The 19435-nt window shown below is 56.2% G+C and overlaps 3 protein-coding genes across 14 annotated transcripts in view; 1 reads left to right on the top strand and 2 right to left on the bottom strand.

Moving 5' to 3' along the window:
• TECPR1 (tectonin beta-propeller repeat containing 1) overlaps positions 1-3228 on the top strand; it is a 28610-nt gene extending 25382 nt beyond the window's left edge. For 4 of the 7 annotated variants that reach the window (XM_059881615.1, XM_024985227.2, XM_002698146.5 and 1 more), the window contains 4 exons: positions 498-590; positions 1269-1375; positions 1535-1654; positions 1751-3228. In XM_059881615.1, coding sequence (XP_059737598.1) covers positions 498-590; positions 1269-1375; positions 1535-1654; positions 1751-1894 — 464 coding nt within the window. In that variant the 3' untranslated portion in view covers positions 1895-3228. Of the gene's footprint in view, positions 1-468; positions 638-1268; positions 1376-1534; positions 1655-1750 lie in introns of those variants that run through there. The other 3 variants (XM_059881617.1, XM_059881616.1, XM_059881618.1) reach the window with 3 other exon arrangements.
• A 95-nt stretch (positions 3229-3323) lies between these two features.
• Positions 3324-7026, bottom strand: BHLHA15 (basic helix-loop-helix family member a15). Its single transcript, XM_005225273.5, has 2 exons — positions 6992-7026; positions 3324-6327 (listed from the first exon to the last, which is right to left on the bottom strand). Exon 2 carries the CDS (start codon positions 6268-6270, stop codon positions 5707-5709), a length of 564 nt encoding a protein of 187 aa, XP_005225330.1. The 5' UTR covers positions 6271-6327; positions 6992-7026; the 3' UTR covers positions 3324-5706.
• Positions 7027-8388: 1362 nt separating this feature from the next.
• The window catches only part of LMTK2 (lemur tyrosine kinase 2), a 75629-nt gene continuing 64582 nt past the window's right edge, over positions 8389-19435 (bottom strand). For all 6 annotated transcript variants that reach the window (XM_003587856.6, XM_005225275.5, XM_024985226.2 and 3 more), the window contains 3 exons: positions 13089-13221; positions 12641-12880; positions 8389-11858 (listed from right to left, as the gene is read on the bottom strand). In XM_003587856.6, coding sequence (XP_003587904.2) covers positions 11830-11858; positions 12641-12880; positions 13089-13221 — 402 coding nt within the window. In that variant the 3' untranslated portion in view covers positions 8389-11829. The remainder of the gene's footprint in view (positions 11859-12640; positions 12881-13088; positions 13222-19435) is intronic.

The following is a 19435-nucleotide window of genomic DNA, read 5'->3' on the forward strand; positions in this document are numbered from 1 at the left end:
CCCCTCAGGGGACCTGCCTGGGCGCCCCCCCGGCCCATCCACAGTGTCGACCTCGACTGCTCTCCAGGAGCAAAGGTCATGCAGGCTTGTTCTTGGCTGGACATCTGGACAGTGTCCGGCACAGGCATTGCTGGGTGGGTGGTGACTGGCTTATCCGTGCCCTCCACCTGGAGCAGTGGGTTCGCACAGCAGCCTATGGCTGGATTTCCACCGCATGCCTGGCCGGGTACCTTCCCGTCCCTGTTAGGGCTAGCAGCCCATCAGAAGCCGCCGCAGCCTCGGGAGGGCCCCGGGCAGACCAGGGCATTGAAGGGACAGCAGGACCCAGGTCAGCTCCCGCCAGGCCCTGTCACTGGTGTGGTCCACCCGGTCTGGGGACAGAGGTTGGCTGCACCCGCTCGACCCCTCGAGCTGCAAAGGAGGCCAGGTGTGCCAGGAGCACCTGGGTGACAGGTGTGGTGCTTCCAGGTCCCATCCCAACCCATCTCCCACCGCAGGCGACTGCTGGTACCACATCCCACCTCCTCCCAAACAGAGGTTGAAGCAGGTGTCCGTGGGGCACACCTCGGTGTTCGCCTTGGACGAAAACGGCAAGTGGCTTCTGATCCCCAGGGGTCACCTGGGGAGGGGGTTCCCTGAGCACCCCAATGAGATGAGATCAGACCCTTACCCACCAAAGCCCCAGCATGAGACCTTCATGAGCCCCGTGAGAGCTGCCAGTCTGAGCTTGGCCTCCCTGCAGGCCCTCCCCGGAGTCATGCAGGGTGGGGAGCACCAGCCCCTCCCCAGGTGCTCAGGTCTGCCTGCGCCTCGGGCAGAGAGCACGGCGCCATGGCCCAGGAGCATCTTCTAGATGGTGCCACCCAGTCCTGGGACTCGGAGGTCACCTGCCTGGCCTGGGCCATCCCTGCCCCTTACCCAGGCCACCTCCGAGTGGCTCTGCCCGAGCCCTTTCCTGGCCTGTCATGAGCAAGGCAAGGAGCTGGATCCCAAGGCTCTTATTCCAACCCAAGTCACTGTGTCGTTTAAAGAACTCCTTGTCCTCAGGTTCTCATGCGTGGACAGAGGACGAGGGTGCCAGCTGGGCCCAGCACGAGAGTGATGTAGCGGGGCACAGGCAGGCCTGGGAGGGCAGGGCTGGCCCAGGCTACAGGCCGATAGAGAGAGAGACCCTGCCTGCCCGTATCTCGGTCAGACCTCCCGGCCTTGCAGACCCTGCAGGGGGCTCCGAACGCTTGGGGTCTCACGCCACTGCGTTTCTCTCCTAGGGAACCTGTGGTACCGCCAGGGGGTCACGCCCAGCCACCCGCAGGGCGACAGCTGGGAGCACGTGTCCAACAACGTGCGCCATGTGTCTGTGGGGCCCCTGGACCAGGTCTGGGGAGACGGGGATGGAGGGTGGATGCTCCCCCTGGGGGCGGGGACTAGGTGGGGTCTGGTTCCCGTTCTGGTCCCCCCACCCCTGCTGCTGTCCCCATGGACCCTGTGCCGCGAGGAGGGGGAGGGAGTGGGCTTCAGCAGGTCTCTATTCCAGGTCTGGGTCATCGCTGACAAAGTCCAGGGGAGCCACAGCCTGAGCCGCGGAACCGTGTGTCGCCGCACGGGCGTGCAGTCCCTGGAGCCCAAGGGGCAGGGCTGGGATTACGGCATCGGGGTGAGCAGGCATCGGGCGGCTGTGCTGGCTGGGGTCTCCAGGCACTCAGGGTTCAGGTGGGGGTGGGCCCTGGGTGACTCTGTTCTCTTCTCCCAGGGTGGCTGGGATCACCTCTCCATCCGGGCCAGTGCCACCAGGGCCCCCAGGAGTTCATCCCAGAAGCCAGCCAGCAAGCAGAATGGGCAGCCCCCGAGCGTGGCCGGTGGCCCGTGGCAGACCCCCGGCCCCGTCTGCTGCTGAGGCCGCCTCCCCTCACTGGGAGCAGCCGTGGCACTGGGCGCCAAAGACCAACGTTGATGTGAAACTTCTGTCGGAGCCGTGCTCACGCAGAACACCCCGAAACGTGGATCTGGGGGGTGGCGTCACCAGGCCCAGACTCTAGAGTCCATGCAGAGAACTTGGCCTGAGGTCACGGCCGTCTCAGAGGCTCTGAAACAGCCCAGAAATGTGAAGCTCTGTGGACGCTGCGTGTCCCCGGCCGTGGGGAGAACGTGGGGTGGGGGGCCCCCTTGCCTTGGCCTCAACTGCCTGCCCCCTGCCCCTCTGCCTCCTGCCTTTCGCCGCGGGAGCCTAGAGCCTTCCAGGAATACTGCCCCAGGGAAGAGGACCCAGGGAGCCCCCTCGGCCCTGGATGGCCCCAGATGGCATCGGGACTCTCCTCCTCCCCCAGGAAAAACGGCACCGGGGCTCAGGACGGTTTTGCCTGGGCCCGGTCAGTTCTCAGAACAGGGCTCGCAAATAGGACTTCATTTCCTAAGTTAAGGAAGGGGTTGGAAATAAATGCTGGGGAGGGGTGTTGTCTTCACAGGGTGGACGGAGGACCGCCGGCCTGCTGTTCAGTTGCAAGGTCAGCATCCCCGGCCCTCAGTCAACCCTTTCCCAGGCATGGTTGGGGGCCGGGGGGCTCCTCTCATGGCAGATCCTGTTGCAGGGGGTGGGGTGGGTAGAGACCACTAGCCCTCGAGAGGAGCCTGGAGGCGGCAGGCCTGAGCCCAGTCCTAGGGAGGCACCCCCCCACCCCACCCACAAGAGACCCCACTCCCAGTGTACAGCTGCTTTTTACCAGAAAAACGGTGCACTTGAAGCCTCAAGTCGGCCTCCCACAACCAGGTGATTTGATTCGTCCGAACCCATGTCCCATCTCTGCTCATTTTGAGACCCTGACGAGCCGACTCCGCTGGCCGCCCCGGGAGGCCCGCCGGGAGGGCTCAGCTGTGCGCTGTTTGCCTCGTGTTTGCTGCCCAGAAGCTGACTCTGAGGAGGTGTCCCTTGGGTGCCCCCAGGGGGCACTGGAGGACAGCTGGCGGCCACTGCTGGGTCGCCTCAAAGTGGGCCCAGGAGGCGGGAGTTGGGGGGCAGCACAGGGAAAGCTCGTGAAGGGTCGGCGCCCTCTTATCTGTTTACACTCAAGTTGTCAAGTCTCTCTAAGTGGGCATTACGGCTGCTTCTACGGTGGCCCTGTTGCTCTGCTGTGAATTGCTGGTTCTCCAGGGCGCCCATTCCGCCCCAGCTCAGCATCACTGAACCATCTTGATTCCTTGGATGCTTTATTCAATAAAAACTTAATGCCAGAATGTCAAGGACATGATAATTTTTTTTTTTTTTTTTAATGCTACCACTATGATTAAAACAGCTCCCCACCCACTCGAGCATGGGGCAAAAGCACCAATCACCCCATGGGACCTTTTATTTTGGTTTCATTAGTATCTGAAGAGGCCATTAAGAAACATGAAAGCAAACTGGGCTCATTTAAGAAACATTTCCACCATAATTACAGCGGGGGCACTGGCCGTGCAGTTCCAGGTAGGTTTTCCCCACAGGCAAGCCGCAGTTCTGGATTCCCTGCGCCCCCGAGCTCACGCAGGTCTAGTCTGCCTGCGGGTCTGTGGCCCCAGGTGCCGGCCCCGGGCTCAGGACGCGGGAGTCTCCGACTTCAGGAAACACACAGCCTGGGAAGGCCAGGCCGGGCGTCCTCACAGGTTCAGCCTGGGCTGGGAGTCTAAGTCGAGGGTCAACGGAGCAGACCCGGCAGCAGGCTCAGCCAGCCCCCTCCCCATATTCAACAGTCCGAATCTGAACCCGGACCTTCCGGGCCCCTTCGTGACATGGGCACAGGGCAGGCAGGTGCACTCCGGCCTCAGAGGAGACGACAGGGCCCTGGAGACCCTCTGGGAAGCAGATGCCAGTTTGGGACAGACAGACAGAGTCACAAAGGCTCTTGTCCTGCAAGGTGGTGACCCACAGACCCCCGGTCACCAGGCATGACCTCCTGCATGGAGCCTCTGCTGGGCCACCCCCACCCTGTGCTTTTGGCTCAGTCTTTGGCTCAATCACCAAGTTCAGGGACCAGCTGAGCCTGACTTGGCCTCCTCAGCCAGAAAAGAGCCTCCAGGCTTGTGTGTCTTCCCGTCCCGTGTTCCAGGCGGCCCCGCCGCCCACAGCAGGGGCACAGGGGCCCCATCTGTCCCCAGCTCGGAGTCGCCCTCGACGTCAGCGCCCACTGGTGGACCCCAACCACTGACCTTCCTGAGTGGCCTCCCCTGGGGGACAAGCCAGGTGCACCTGGGGTCCGTCCTCACCCGTGCTGAAGGTAGGCTGGGGCGAGGGGCTGGGACCGGACCAGGCCTCCCCGGGCGGGCCTTCCAGAGGGCCTGGCCCTGGGGCCTGGTGGTGGCCGGCGGGGGGCGGGTGTCCGGCTGGTGGATGACCTGGAAAGTGGGAACTGAAGCCCCTAATGGCTGCTTCCAGGGGCACCACCTGCTGCCCTTGATGCAGCCAGGGCTGATGCCAAGACAGGCAGGACATGAAGCGGCTGGGGTCCACACAGTCAGGGCTGGGAGGCTTATCCCGTCCATCGGGGAGGGGTCCTGGGCTGTGACCACCACCCCCCTCCGCCCGCCAGCCGGGCTCAGCCCCTACCCACAGTGCCCACAAGGGGCCTGGTCCCCGGGGGCTCTAGGCCCGCTCCAGCCTTTCTGTAGCCCCTGTGGCTGGGGCGCCCGCCTGAGGGCCGCCCCGTCCCCTCCCCAGGCTGGCCCTGGGCAACTGGACAGGGGAGACGAGCTGCCAGGGCTGAGAGCAGAGTCACCCAGCCCGTCAGGGCCGGCGGGGTGGGAATGCCACAGGAGGAAGTGTTGGCCCGAGGCGGCGGAGACCTGCCAGGCCACCCAGGCCCACCTTTGAGGAGCACCCGGTGGGGGAGGGGAGCCCCCGCGGCCCCACACGGGCCCCTGAGAGCAGCCAGGACCCAGGAACATCCTGAAGTCTGTCAGACCACTGTCTGCCCAGACCCCTGTCTGCCACGGACAGGACCACAGATTCGACAACAAGCGGCAGACCTGGGGGGACCCTGAGGGAGGCGGGGGACAGACCCTCCACCTGCAGGGGTAGACCCTCGACCGCTCCAGGGAAACCAGGCCTGAGCAGCCTCTGTCTCTGCTCTCCCACCCGGTCCTGTCTCCAGAGCCCTCAACACCCCACCGCTGGCTGCAGACTTTCCACAGTCAGGAGCCCCCACCCGGCAGGAGGGAGCAGAGACCCCCGGCCCTCTAGCTGGACAAGCTCCCTTTAGAATCAGCAGGAAGAAATCTGAAGGGCTTCCACCTGACAGATGCTGAACTAGAGGCTCTGAGCACCTCCGCTCAGCCCTACTCCCCTCTAGGTCTTGTGCTGTGTTTGCTCTGCGCCTCAGTTTACCCAGAACGTGGAGGCTGCGGTGTGGGTCGGGGGAAACCTCCTCCCTGGGCCCGGGTCTCAGCAGTAACAGGGGAACTTACCCAAGCAACCCTGTACATGGAATTTCCCCTCGCCTGGGGAGAGAGTGGGAGTGATGAGAATTCAGTGACCAAGGCCGGCCCGCTCCTGCCTACTCGATGAAAAAGCAGGTCCTGGGACCTGGAGGAGCTTTGGGCCTCGAGCTGTCCAGAGCGGCGGCCTGGACCAGACCACGATTCACCCGGCCTTGTCCTGGGGGGCCGGCGCGGGTCCAGGGAGGCGCTAAGCATCTGGGACCCCAAGCCCAGGGCACGGAGGGCCCAGGCCCCGGCAGTGCGCTAGGAGCCCTCGCGGAAGCTGTGGATCTGGGTGGAGTATTTCTGCAGGTGGCCCTCGGGCGGGGCCTCGGCGGCCACAAGCGTGCCCCCGGCAGCCTGCTGCTGCTGCTGCTGATAGTGCTGGTAGAGCTTGGGACCCGGCCCGTCCAGGCCAGGGAGGCGGCCGCTGGACATGGTCAGGATGGTGGCGGTCAGCGACTTGATGTAGTTCTTGGCCAGTGTGAGGGTCTCGATCTTGGAGAGCTTCTTATCAGCACGCACGTGTGGGATGACCTCGCGCAGCGCCTGGAAGGCGTTGTTCAGCTTGTGCATGCGCTGTCGCTCCCGCTCGTTGCTCTCCAGCCGCCGCTGGACGCTGCTTTCCCGCCGGCCCCCCGGCCCTGGCCGCCGGCGCCCGCCCTCCGCCCGCGCCCCCTGCGCCCGCGCCGTCCGGCTCCGCAGAGCCTTGGTCGCGTCCGGCCCTCCTGAGCCCGGCGGTGGCCTGTCGGGCGTCCGCTCCCCTGGGGTGGCTTCTGGGTCTTGTGGAGGTGCCCGGCGCCGGGGTGGCCGGCTCTTGGTCTTCATGGCTCCAGACTGGTTGTCCTGCAGGTGGTGGCTCTCAGAGGGAGCGGGCCTTTGGAGCTGAAATCCAGAACACAGGCCACCCCGCAGTCACTCAGCAGGCCAGGGGACATTCAGGGCAGCTGTCCCCAGTGGCAGCTGACCGACCACTCATTGCACAGTGACCCCTGAGTCCTTCCCATTCACCTCGCAGCGCTGAGATGACCCCACCCCCACCCCCGGGCCCCGCTAGACCTCACGTTGACCCCTCAGGCGTTTTCCTGATCTGGTGGGTGATACGCTTTGCCCCTGGGCCTTTCTCTGGCCCCGTGACCCTCATTGCCGCCTGAGGGCCTACTGAGCTTAGGTGGCCTGTTGACACTCTGCTGAGACCACCCAGAGGTGCGGCCCCTCCGCCAGAGGCTACGCTGCCTCCTGCTTGCCCGGATGGCCAGGCAGCAGCTCGGCCCCACCACGCTCGCCGTCCTGCCCCCAAGACGTCACACACACAGGGACACTGGTGCCAGAATGGCTGTGGACCTGAGGCGGCTGTCAGGAGGTCAGAGGTGGCCAGAGCCCGCAGCAGTCCCCAGGCCCACCACGGGGATGGACGGCCGCGGCCCCGGGGGGTGGGGGAGCTGCAGACCCGAACCCCCGACCCAGGTTTTCCCCTCCAGTTGCCACCCCGGGTCCTGCCCCAGGGTCCTCTCCCCGCCGCCCCACCCGCACCCCCACCCCCCGTTACCTGGGGATCCGCGGCCGCAGGCGCTGGGGCTGCCCACGGGGGACAAGGACACGTCGCTTTAGGCGACCCGGGCGGGGCGGCGGCCGCATGTAAATGAGCCCGCGGGGCGGGCGCGGGGCGGGGCCGGAGTCCGTGCGTCCCGCCCGGCTGCGGGGGCGGGGGCGCACCTGCGGGCGGGGAACCGGTGGTCCGGCCGGGCCCGGAGGAGCTTTGGCCTCCGCAGCCCGGCCCGCGGGTCGGATGGGAGCACCGAGGCCTCGCCGCGAGCCCGCCGGTCCGGAGGGGGAGCACCCGGCCGTGGGATTGTGAGCCAAAGTCAAACTCGTGGAGCAGCCGTTTGGCAGTAATGCTAGGGTCCCCAACTGGCCGCGGCCGCCACCCTGATAGAACAGCAGCCCGGACGCCCCCGCACCCTCACCCCACGTTTTGGAAGGACCCCTGCGGCACCCCGGGCTGCGGGCCCGCCCGCCAAGCCCGCGGCGCCGGCCCAGGTGCGAGGGGGCGGAGGCTGCCGGAGGCACCTGCTCCGCCGCCGGTGGGCGGATCACCGGGCAACAACTGATCAGCGGTTTTCCTTCGGAGGTCTCCGGGGCGCGGCCGCTTGAGCTCAAAACTGGCTGCCACCTACCTTCTCTGCTTAATCGCCCTTGGCCTCAGCTTCTTCACCTTTGGCAGCACTAAACGGTGTTAACGGCAGCAACTGCTCAGGGGTTCCTGGGGGCTGAAGGGAGGCAGCCGGAGGGCAGGTGGTACCCCACGGTGGCACACACCATGGGCTACCACCCCTTCCCGGACTCGGGCCCTGCAGGCCCAGGGTCGGCGCTGTCTCCGCACCTCGGGGACAGGGTCCCTTGCTGCCCGCCTTGGGCTCTCCAAATGGGGGTTCACAGGTCTCTTCCATCTACCTGCCCAGGGCCACTCCGCAGTTGGTGTAACCCGAACCAACAGGGGGCCAGACCCCTGTTTTGGTACAAGGAGGCTGACTTCCCAGCTGGTGGCAGCTGGGACCAGGACATTAAGGAGGGGCCACTCAGGGCACAGAAAGGCTGGTTTTGAGCTGATTAGCCGCTGGGCTTATTAGAGCTCCATAGAGGCTGGATCTCCGAAATTAAAATGCTTCTGAAGTTCATCCGTAAGTGCAAACACCTTGAATTACAGACACACTTTATAGCAATGCAAACACTACCCACCAGCCCCCCGGTGACTATACAAATCCTTGCTCTCGGGAGGGTGGAAGGGGCTGGGTTTAGGTATGGCACAGCAGAGGGCATCCCATCTCTAGGGACTAGGGCAGCAAGGGACCCAGGGCTTCAGGCTCCCAGCATCCTCTGGGGCAGGGCCAGGCCACCCACCTCGGGCCTCACACAGTGGAACACAGAATCAGTGCAGCGACAGAGTTTATAAATATATAACTATATTTATTTTGAATATTAAATAGTTTTTAAATTACAAGCAATTTATTTGAATCACACTATGCATCAATATACAGTAAAAATCTTACAATTTAAAAATGTACACAATTTAAACTCAAAGTTCATTAACTTGTTATATTGCCGTGAACCTCTTACAACCGAGTCTAAACACAACAGTGAAACCTCGGAGGTGGGACAGCCCTGCGGGGCGTTGGCAGCTGGGATGAGGCAGTGGCTACTCACAGCGGTCTGTGACTGCCATCCGTCTGTGCCTGTGCCAACCTGAACTTAACCGTGTTCCAGCCATTCACGTAACAGGTTGTTGGTGATTCAATACTGTCAACACATCTTTTGAGAACTCACTTATGTAACTAAAGACAGCTTTCCTTTTTGAGAGCCAAAACTTGAGCCAAACCCGCCCCCACACCCTTACCACTTAGGAACAGTGTTTCTGAGGTTTTAAATCGGAAGTAACTGCCTACACCCACTCGTGCCTTAAGGCTACTTCTCAGAAGGCTAATGCTCTGAAGCCCCTGGTGACGAAGCCCCCATCTGCAGCCTCATACTCGGTTCACTCGTGGAACTTTCAGAAAACCCGGAGCTGCCTCCCTTGCCCCGGGGCCCTCAGGACAAACATGCAGTAAGTCATTAACCCCACAGACACCCCATGGGAGGTGGTGATAAAAGGAAGAGGTTTTGAAAGGCGTTTTATGGCAGCAAGACAGAGAAAAAGACTTTTCTGAGATAAATCCATTTCCATAGAAACAATCACCTGCACATTTAAAAATAGAACAGATGGGTTCTGTTCTCCATTCAGCTTCCTGGAGCTTCTTCAGCCTTAAGATGAATGGCTTCTCACCCAGTACAGCCCAAGTTTCAGGAGGATCTGGGGGGAGCACTTTTCCTACCCTTCTCTTTCTGGCTTGTGACTGAGTCGCTGGGTAACACAAGTTAACACCTAGCTAGGGAGGAGGTGAAGGATAGATTATCGTGGGATTTAAGATACGTGAACTCTCCCAAAGAACGACAGATCCCAAAGGAGGCCAGGAAATACCGCTGTGAACCAGGTATGATGAACCTCACCGACATCATCTAGAGAATTCCACCGATGTTATTTCACTGCGTAACTGAGAACAGGAGTGGTTTAGAAACCCACTACTGGTAACCAATTGAGTAAAACGAAACTGAATCAAACAACAAAGCATGTGCTGACATCTCAAAAATGGGCTGAAATTTTTAATCTACATAATTTCCTGTACATCATTTCCTGTGTATTGCTTGAGATTTTTCAAAAGAACATGTTAATTCACGTGATTATAAATATAAAATCTTCCCAACCATGCAACACCACACTAAGACCTACTATTCCAACCCCCGCACCCACCCCCTTGTATAAAATGTTTTTGGCAATTTATGAGTGATACAGACCTTAAATTAAAATGGGAATTATGTTGTTAAAATCTCCTTAATCGTAGTGAAAAATGTACAGCCCCAGAGAATCAATAAATTTACCCTGGGCTGACTGTATAAGACTATATATACTATGGATCTGCTTGATTTTAGTCATTAGAGCTGAACTCCTTAAACCTATGATTTAAAAAAAAAAACCACGAAACTAGTGTAATTGCATCTCATTTTTCTTTCAACCAAGATTTGTAGATGTAAAAACTCAGAACACACAGGAAGTCTCCATAGCAAGAAATTGAGAGTTACAACAGTTTTGGCAAAATTACCTCCTAATGCCCTGTTAGCCGTCTTTTCGACACACGTGTCCCCGGGTCCAGCTTGGCAGTGTGCCAGGCTCACACGGGGGAGGGGAGGGGCGCTCCCGCCACCTGGAGTTGGCCTGCTCTGGAAAGTTATTGCTAGTGTAAAAAGGGAGCAAGCCCGACTTGATAACGAAGGTCACGATGTATTACGGAAACTCTCGCCAGCGAACACACCTGCATCAGCCTGAGGCCTGGAGGGTTGGCCCGGTGTCCTGCTAACACCAGGGAAGCACGTCAGCACGGGAGACCCCGGGGGAGCGGCCGGCATGCAGGACCCATGCTCCGGGGCTCCCCGTCCACATGCCAGCCTCCCTCCGCACCGGCTGCACCGCTGTGGGCAAAGCAGAACTCAGGGACCGCAGGGTGAGGGCCGCTTTCCACCATGGACGCCGGGCTCCAGCCAACACCACGACACTGCACTGGACGGGCTCGGTCCTCTCATAGCAAGGGGAGAACTGGGGGCTTAACACAGAAGGGAGGGGTCAGTGCAGGTGAGCCCAGGGTGACGGCCACTCGGGCCGCCCCAGGCCCCGACAGGGAGGACGGGCTGCCTGTGGCGACTCCCCGGTGTCCGTGTCCCCCCTCACAGTCAAGGGGTGTAGTGAGTACCCATGGTTCCAGACACCAGCCTCACCCGGGCGAGACGTGATCCGGACTGGCTCTGGGGGCTGTGAGCATCTCAACACCTCGAGTGCACAGACAGGAGGAGCCCAGACAGGCCTTGGCTCCCAGAGCCCTTCGCGGAGCAGCTTCTTTGCGCCTGAAGGCAGGCGTGACCACAGGGGCCCCAGGCCACTGCCACCTGTGCTGCTTAAACCCAGCACAGGGGACTCGGGCCCCAGCTGGGAGGGGGCTGGACGTGCCAACTGCAACCGGCTCTGGGAACCACCCGTTGATTTGTACCAAGAGGGTTTTCTGAAAGTCGGGGGAGGGGCGAGTGGGAGAATCACACAGAGGGGCTGCAAGGCCCTTCAGCTCCTCGGAGAAGCCTCATCTACAACAGGGACAGACCACCTCACAGAGAACAGACAGAGATGTGTTTCATTCAATCAATGAAACAGAGCAGTCTTTTTCGACTCATCAAAAATATTTCCTATAAGAACATAAAATACTAACATTCGGAATCATTTATCATTTACGAAAGAGTACCATATGTACAATTCCAACAATTTCTAAAGACAACATAACACTCAAAATACTTAAGCTTTACAAGTACCATGCAGAGCAAACAAACTAAAACAGAAGAAAAAAAAAATCAAACTAGTGGGTAGCACCAGCTTGACCTGCCTTATTTTCCTTGAATAATTTAAGATTCTGTACAGTATCAGGGACTCTTAGGACATTTATCCACAGTGCAATTACAGAAAGCAATTAGTGATTTCTTTAAAAACAATAAATATGGCTCACTGGTGCCAATTCCCCTTGTGGTCCGCGGGGCCCTGCACACGAACGGGACACACAGGTGTGTATGCGGAGGACACTCCACGTGGGAACCGGAAGCCACCTGGAGCCCACAGCCCCCACGCCAGCCCTTTCGGTGGGCAGGGGAGGCCTGGGCGGCAGCCGGTACAGGAGAACTGGCCAGGCGCCCACGGCCTCGTCCCGGCCCGGGACACCGCTGCTGGAACAGCCTGGGTCCGCGGGGCCTAGGCATCGCCTAGTCTTTCTCTCCGTCTTCGCTGCTTCCTAGAAGGAGAGCAAGCAAAGCTGGGTTTTAAAACGGATCATCAAAGGTAAAAATAGCATGGACGGTGTCTGATCTTCACTGTAGAAAGAGGAACTGAAGCCAGAAGGGTGGCCCTCAGCCACCTGCCTGGCCGCCTGCGGCACCTGCAGGCACTCCGGCTGACACGTGTGCGCACTCACACGCGGCTCCGTGTCAGAGCTCGGGCCGCACATCTGCCCCGGCAGAGCGGGGGTGACGGCCGCTATCTAATCAGCACAGCGAGGCCGGGGACAAACAAGCGGTCTTTATGTTTCAGAGTTATTGTTTGATCTGCAGACGCCACATCAGAAAGTGTACCTACTAACCGGTATCTTCCGATCTAGCTGTGGGGGAAAAAAGGCTCCATATGCCCAGCGACCACCCCAAGGGCCCCGCCCATTCCCCCTGCCCCGCCCCAGGCCTCCTGGTGTCATGCGAAGACCAGGTAAAATCAACATTCCCGGGGCAGGGCCCCAGTGGATTGGGCTCAAGGCCAACATCATGGCCAAGTGTTCTTCAGAGCCCTTCCCTTGGGGGGGTACCGGGGAGGGGAGACAGGAGCTGACAGCAAGAAGGGAAAAGGGAGAAGAAAGCGGGGAGCAGCCCTGGTCCCCCAGCCCAGCGGGGTGGAGACAGTAGGAAGCGGAGAACAGGCCCCAGAGCACCGGGCTGTGAGCCCTTCAGAGGGATCTGCATGACGCTCTCCGGGACGCCGGGACAGCCCCTCAGCCGCGCCCCCGCCCCAGCACCTCGGCCTCCTCACCTCCCTGCTCCATGTCCGAGTCCGTGAGGTGCGTGAGCGAGAAGCTGGCGATGCTGGCAGGGGTGATGGAGAACCTGGAGTAGGGGGCTGCGTGCGGCCAGCTGGGCTCCGCGCTGCGGGGCGGCGGCGGGGAAAAGTACTTGGAGGTCTGAAGGGCCGGCTTGGAGCTGAGGAGGTGACTCGTCGTCCTTGACAGGAAAGGGTCTGGGGAGAAGTCGTCGTCCCACTCGAAGCCTCCACCTGGAAGTAAGCCAGGACTCACCCTCCTCTCCTCACCGAGGAGCAGAGCACAGGGCGGGGCCCACAGACCACCCTGTGCACACGCGCAGGCTTGCCCCCCGCCCAGGTCAGGGGGGTCCCTGAAAGCGGTATGTGGGGTCATCATCAAGAACAGTTCACACCCCATGGATCTTTCACTGCCTTCTGAGCCTGCCCCCGAGTGCAGTACCTTCTTCATCGGTGGAGCTCTCGGAGTTCAGGCCCCGGCTCAGGTGCGGGGAGCCCGCTGCTGGCGCGGGGCTGCTCCGCTCGGGGCTGCGTGCAGCTCCCCCGCCGTGGCCCAGCTCTTTGGTCGGGGTTTCCTGAAAAGCCCAACACAAGTCCCGTCAGCCCACGGCCCACACCTGCTCTTGGGGGCGGGCTGAGCAGCTGTGACCCGTGCCTCCCACCCTGGGGCAGACGGGCAAGTCCACACCCCTTCCCTCCCATGGATGGGCTTGGAACCCCCGCAGACACATCAAGTGGCTCCAGGAGGCTGAGGAGGAGGAGGACAGTGGGCAGGACGGGGAGGACACTGGAGTGAGGACACCAAGCCAGCTGTGCACACAGCCTGCCCACCCACCCCACCCCCGACACTTGGGTTCTGGCTCCAGATGCAGAAGGGGGTCTTCTGATGATTACAAAAGAGGAGAGGAAATTTCAGATTTTTCTCTTTCCCCCATTCTCTTGCTCCCACCGCCAGCTACCCCGGGGCCTGTGATCCAAAGGGCGCTGAGCTTCATCTAAAGCTGGAGGAGCGGGCGTGGGGCAGAGGGCAGGGGAACCCCCACCCCCACTGCCTTTTCCCCCTGTCCTCCGGTCTCGCAGCCACACAGGGCAGTGTAGTAACCCACACCGCAGCCCTCTGGCAGGAGGACCAAAGAGAGGAGGCCCAAGATGCGGGACGGCCCAGGGGCTCCACGGGGAGCAGGGGTCTCAGCCCGGCTGCGCAGGGCAGGCCTGACCCCAAGCAGCTCACCAGGCTTTGGTGGTGGAACTGCGGGGGGAGCACTGCCGAGGCCCAGTCTGGCCAAGGGGCAGCACACGCCCAGGACAGGCTCACACAGCACAGCAAAGGCTATCAAAGGGGACCCCAGACCCAGGGAGGCTGTGTGGAACTTGAGACTTGAACCCGACTGGGTTAATGCCTTCTGAGATGAAAACATCTACATGCTCCACAGAGTCTATAAACAAGACAAAGAATCAGATAATGAAAAAATACAAGGTACAATCTAGAGTCACTGAGCAAACAGAGAATAAGGAAAACCTGGATTTACAGGAGAAAGGACAACCGCCAGATGCCAGTGCCAAGTCATCCTTAGATGCTAGGATCACCTGAAGAAGACTGTTATAAATGCGCCCCATACAGTAAGGGAGAACACTCCGGAAGTAACGGGAACGTCTCAGCAAAAAGAAGAGTATAAAAATAACGGAATGCACATTTTGGAATAGAAAAATACAATCATCAAAATTTAAAACTTCACTGCTGCTGCTGCTGCTGCTAAGTCGCTTCAGTCGTGTCCGACTCTGTGCGACCCCATAGACGGCAGCCCACCAGGCTCCCCCGTCCCTGGGATCACTAGCTGGACTCAACAGCAGGATGGAGGTGAGAGAGGACATGATGTGTGCATGTGATCCTCAGAAATGATCCAACCTGAACAGCAGCGAGAGCAGAGACTGGAGGGGAGAGGGGATGGCGCCTCAGGGCCTACAGACTAGTTGTTTGGTCACTAAGTCGTGTCCAACTCTTTTGCGACCCCATGGCCTGTAGCCTGCCAAGCTCCTCTGTCCATGGGGTTTCCCAGGCAAGAATACTGGAGTGGGTTACAATTTCCTCCTCCAGGGGATCTTCCCAAACCAGGGATCAAACCCACATTTCCTGCATTGGCAGGTGGGTTCTTTACCACTGAGCCATCAGGGAAGCCCCTATATAATAGAGACCAAAAGGTATAACATTGGAGTCCCAGAGACAGAGTGTGGTATAAAAAAAAAAAAAATATATATATATATATATATACATAAAATATATGTGTGTATGTAAGAAATAATGCCTGGAAACTTCTGAAACCTGCTGAAAGACACAAAACTACGAGTTCAGAAAGCTCTATAAACTTAAAATGAAACAAAGAAATCTATGCCTGTAATCCAGAAACCCATAATCATACTCCTGAACGACACAGACAGACTCCCGAGGGCAGTCAGAGACGATGCTGAAAAGAAACACTGTGGCCTGAGAAGTCCATGCTCAGGAAAAATATCCTTAAGAAATGAGTGGGAAATACAGAGACTCCCAGGTGAAGAAAAACCAGGGGAATTTGCTTTAAAAAAAAAAGCCAAACAAACAGAAAGGAAATGCTAACAGAAAGGAACCCGGGACATAAGAAATGGAGAAAGAACAGTGGTAACCGCCTGAGTGAGCCCAGTCCTACTCCTCTGCAGCTCCTGAAAGCGTGTCTGATGACAGGGAGTGAAGCAGGGAGCGCTGCAGGAGGGTGTTCAGTCAATGGACGTGTGGCACACTGGACAACTTGAGGACAGGCCCAGGAGAGGGTGACGGGCCTGCAGAGCACAGAGGCCCCTACACTCCACTTTACATGGCCAAACACTGATTCTAAGGAGGCGGTGAAATGCATGTACACTGCAAGAACATTCCAGAAACTATACGAAAAGAAGATATACAGTAAAAAATACAATAAATAAAAGAGAAGACTGAAAACCGTTCAGATTACCAAAAGGAAAGCAGAAAGAGGAAACTGTTAAGAACTAGTGGAACAAACACAGACACTGAACGAAGCGGTGCACCTCCATCCAGACTTGAACAATTCTATTAAACCTAAGTGGCCCAAACATACCAGTTAAAAGACAAGAGGGAGGAAGAAATGGCAGCCCACTCCAGTATTCTTGCCTGGGAGATCTGCACGAAGGAGTGTGTCGGGCTACAGTCCACAGAGTCACAGAAGAGCTGGACGTGACTTAACGACCAACGATGAACAAAAAGACAACAAATTTCAGAACAGATTTTAAAACCACCTAAGGCAATGGCACCCCACTGCAGTACTCTTGCCTGGAAAATCCCGGATGGAGGGGCCTGGTGGGCTGCAGTCCATGGGGTCGCTAGGAGTCGGACACGACTGAGCGACTTCACTTTCATTTTTCACTTTCCTGCATTGGAGAAGGAAATGGCAACCCATGCCAGTGTTCTTGCCTGGAGAACCCCAGGGACGGGGGAGCCTGGTGGGCTGCCGTCTATGGGGTTGCACAGAGTCGGACACGACTGAAGTGACTTAGCAGCAGCAGCAGCAGCAACCGTGCTTTCCAGAAGAAACTGCTGTTAACTACAGGGATGCAGGTATGTATAAAGATGGAAAAAAGCAGCAGCACGCAACTACTAATCAAGAGAAAGCTGGAGTAGCTTTCACACAAAGGAATAAAGAATGACATTACAGCATGACACAGAAGGCCAATTCACCAAGAAGATGTACTAATTCTAAATGTGCTAACAAGAGAACTATGAAATGGACAAAGCAAAAATGGACAGAAACGAAAAGAGAAACAGACAAATCCGTAATTACAGCCGAAGACGTCAATGAATACTTCTCACGAAGGAATAGAAGAAGCAGAAGAATCAGCAACAGCGCAGAAGAAAGGAACCAAGCGCGTGTGGCGTTCAGAGAACAAGCCCCCCGGCAGAAGTGAAGCACACGCTTTCAGGTGCACGTGGCCCACTGACCAGGACAGACCACACGCTGGCTCTGCAGACGAAGCGACGCAGAGGAAGGAGCCGAAACCTTCCAAAGCATGTTCTCTGACCAAAACAGATTACACCGGAAATCAGTAACAGAAAGGTTAAAAAAACCCTCCAACCCTTGGAAATTAAATAGTATTTTTTTTTAAATAAGTAATCCTTGGGTCAAAGGGAAAGTCTCAAGGAAAATCAGAAAATATTTTGAATGAAAAACGCAACTTACTACATTAAATGTTAATAGTAAAATGAAAAAAAGGTCTCAAATCCCTTGCTTCTACTGGAAGAGTCCAGAAAAAGAGCAAAATAAATCCAAAGCAAGCAGAAGACATAAAAGATAAAATAGAAATTGATAAAATTAAAAAGAAAACAAAGGAAAACATGCCATGAAACCAAAAGCAGTTCTTCAGAGAGAGATCAATAAATCCACACAATCTCTTCCCAGAAGAGGGAATACAGCTGACCCGACTGATGCCCGCGGGGTGAGGGCACTGATTCCGGCACAGCTGAGGATCCACCTGTAACTGTACCATCGCCCCTTGATACCCAAGGTGCTACATTCACAGATTCAACCAATCTTGGATCGTGTAGTATTTGGTAGGTGTTTAGTGAAAAAAACCCACGTGTAAGTGGACCCACACCGTTCCAACCTGTGTTAGTCAATCGACTGTGACTTTCCAACTCACTTTATGAGACCAGCATTACCTTGACACCAAACCAAAGACAGCACCAGAGTAAAGTCAGCCAAGTAGTCAAACACCTCCCAAAATTACAGACCAATATGCAGACCTCCACAACATGAAATCCTCCACAAGATAACCAGCAAATCAAATCCAGCAACATGTAACAAGAATACCTTAAACCAAGTGGGCTTTACTTCCCAGGAATGCAAGGCTCATTAAATATTGAAAAATCAATGTTAGGTAAACCCTCTATTGAACACTGTCCTGGAAGTCCTAGCTAGTGTAATAAGGTAAGAAAAAGAAATGAAAGAGATACAGTTTGGAAAAGAATAAACCTGTCCCTATTTGCAGGCAACATGCTTGATCATGTAGAAAACCACAAGGAATTTGAAAACAAAATTCCTAGAACTGATAAATCAGTAGAGTAGGATAGAGAGTCAACATACAAAAATCAACCACACTTCTGCATACTGGCAAGGAGCAAATGGAACCAAGATTGTGGTAAAGGGGAAAACATACAGATCAATGGAATAGAGCAGAAAGTCCAGAAACAGATCCATTAAAAAAAATATGGCCATTTAACTTTTGATGAAGGTGCAAAAGCAATTCAATGGAGAGAGAATAGTATTTTCAACAGATGGTGCTGGAACAACTGGACATCCATCCGGAGGCAAAACAATGAACCCCAACCTAAACATTATACAAAAACTATTTCAAAATGTGTAACAGATCTAAATGAAAAATGCAAAACTATATAAAATTTTTAGAGAAAATATTCAGGAATTAGGGTTTGGTGAAGAACTTAGACATGATACCTAAAGCATGATCCATAAACAGGAAAAAAAAAATTATAAACTGGAATTCATCAAAACTTAAAAACCCCTTGCTCTGTGAAAGATATAAGCTATAGATTGGGAGAAGTATTTCCAAGCCATATATCTGACAAAGGACTCTTATCTAGAACTTATAAAGAACTTCCAAAATTCAAAGAACACAGAGAATTCACCCAGAAAATGGGCAAAAGGGGCACCTCACTGAACACGTGGATAGCAAAGCAGCCCACGAAAAGACAGCAACATCACGGTCCAATAGGGAGATCCAGTTTAAGACCATGATGCAGTATCACTTCACGTCTGTTAGAAAAGCCAAAATAAAAAATAATGAGAATTCCCTGGCAGTATAGTTGTTAAGACGCGGTGCTTTCACCGCCACGGGCCCGTGTGCGTTCCCTGCTTGGGGAACTAAGATCCCACAAACCACACGGTGCGGCCAAAGCAAAACAAACAAACCACGAGAAACTAGACCTCACGTACGCTGTCCGGAATGTAAAATGATACAGCCCCTCTGGAAAACAGTTTGTCATTTTCTTTAAAAACTAAACATACACTATAAATCAACTATTGTTATTGTTCAGTCACTAAGTCGTTGGTCAACTCTTTGCAACCCCACGGACTGCAGCATACCAGGCTTCCCTGTCCCTCGTTATACTTCAATTAAAAAAAAAAGCCTAAACACACACACATCATATAACCCAACAATCATACTCCTGGGCCTTTATCTCAGATGCAAAGTAAAAATTGTGTCCACACAAAAACCTACAGTTATTCAAAGCAGCTTTATTTGTGATAGCCCCAAAGCGGAAAACCAAATGTGCTTCCGCAAGTAAATGGTTACAACGATCACATGTCCGCAGGATGGAACACGTCTAAAAGGAAGGGACTACTGCAACAAGCGACGCCTTCTACGGCTCAGAGTGTAACAGTCAGCCTCCGAAGGTTACATGCTGGGTCACACACGCTGCTGGTGGGAATGTAAAATGATACAGGGGTGCTCAGGGCGCAGGAGCGAGCACGGGGCGTATTCTGGGGTGAGGGAGCTGCGTCTCTCGTGGTTCTGGGGAGGGTGACCCGAGCGCTACAGTTTTACAGCACTGTACAAAAAAAGGGTCAATTTTACTGTTTAACTTTTAAAAAGATTAAAAATAAGAACAGAAACAGTTGGTGTAAATACTGGCCAGCAGGTTAACGAACAACCTGCGGCAGTGGGGACTCCCTGACCTCCGGACTGAGTGAGTCTCTGGACACTCAAGGTCACACACGATCTAATCCCGCC

This window comes from Bos taurus, chromosome 25 (assembly GCF_002263795.3).
Source record: "Bos taurus isolate L1 Dominette 01449 registration number 42190680 breed Hereford chromosome 25, ARS-UCD2.0, whole genome shotgun sequence".
In the NCBI taxonomy this organism is placed as follows: Eukaryota; Metazoa; Chordata; class Mammalia; order Artiodactyla; family Bovidae; genus Bos; species Bos taurus.

What these genes read in the sequence shown, in the direction of transcription:
- BHLHA15 (XM_005225273.5), bottom strand. Translation starts at nt 6,270, where the DNA reads ATGAAGACCAAGAGCCGGCCACCCCGGCGCCGGGCACCTCCACAAGAC.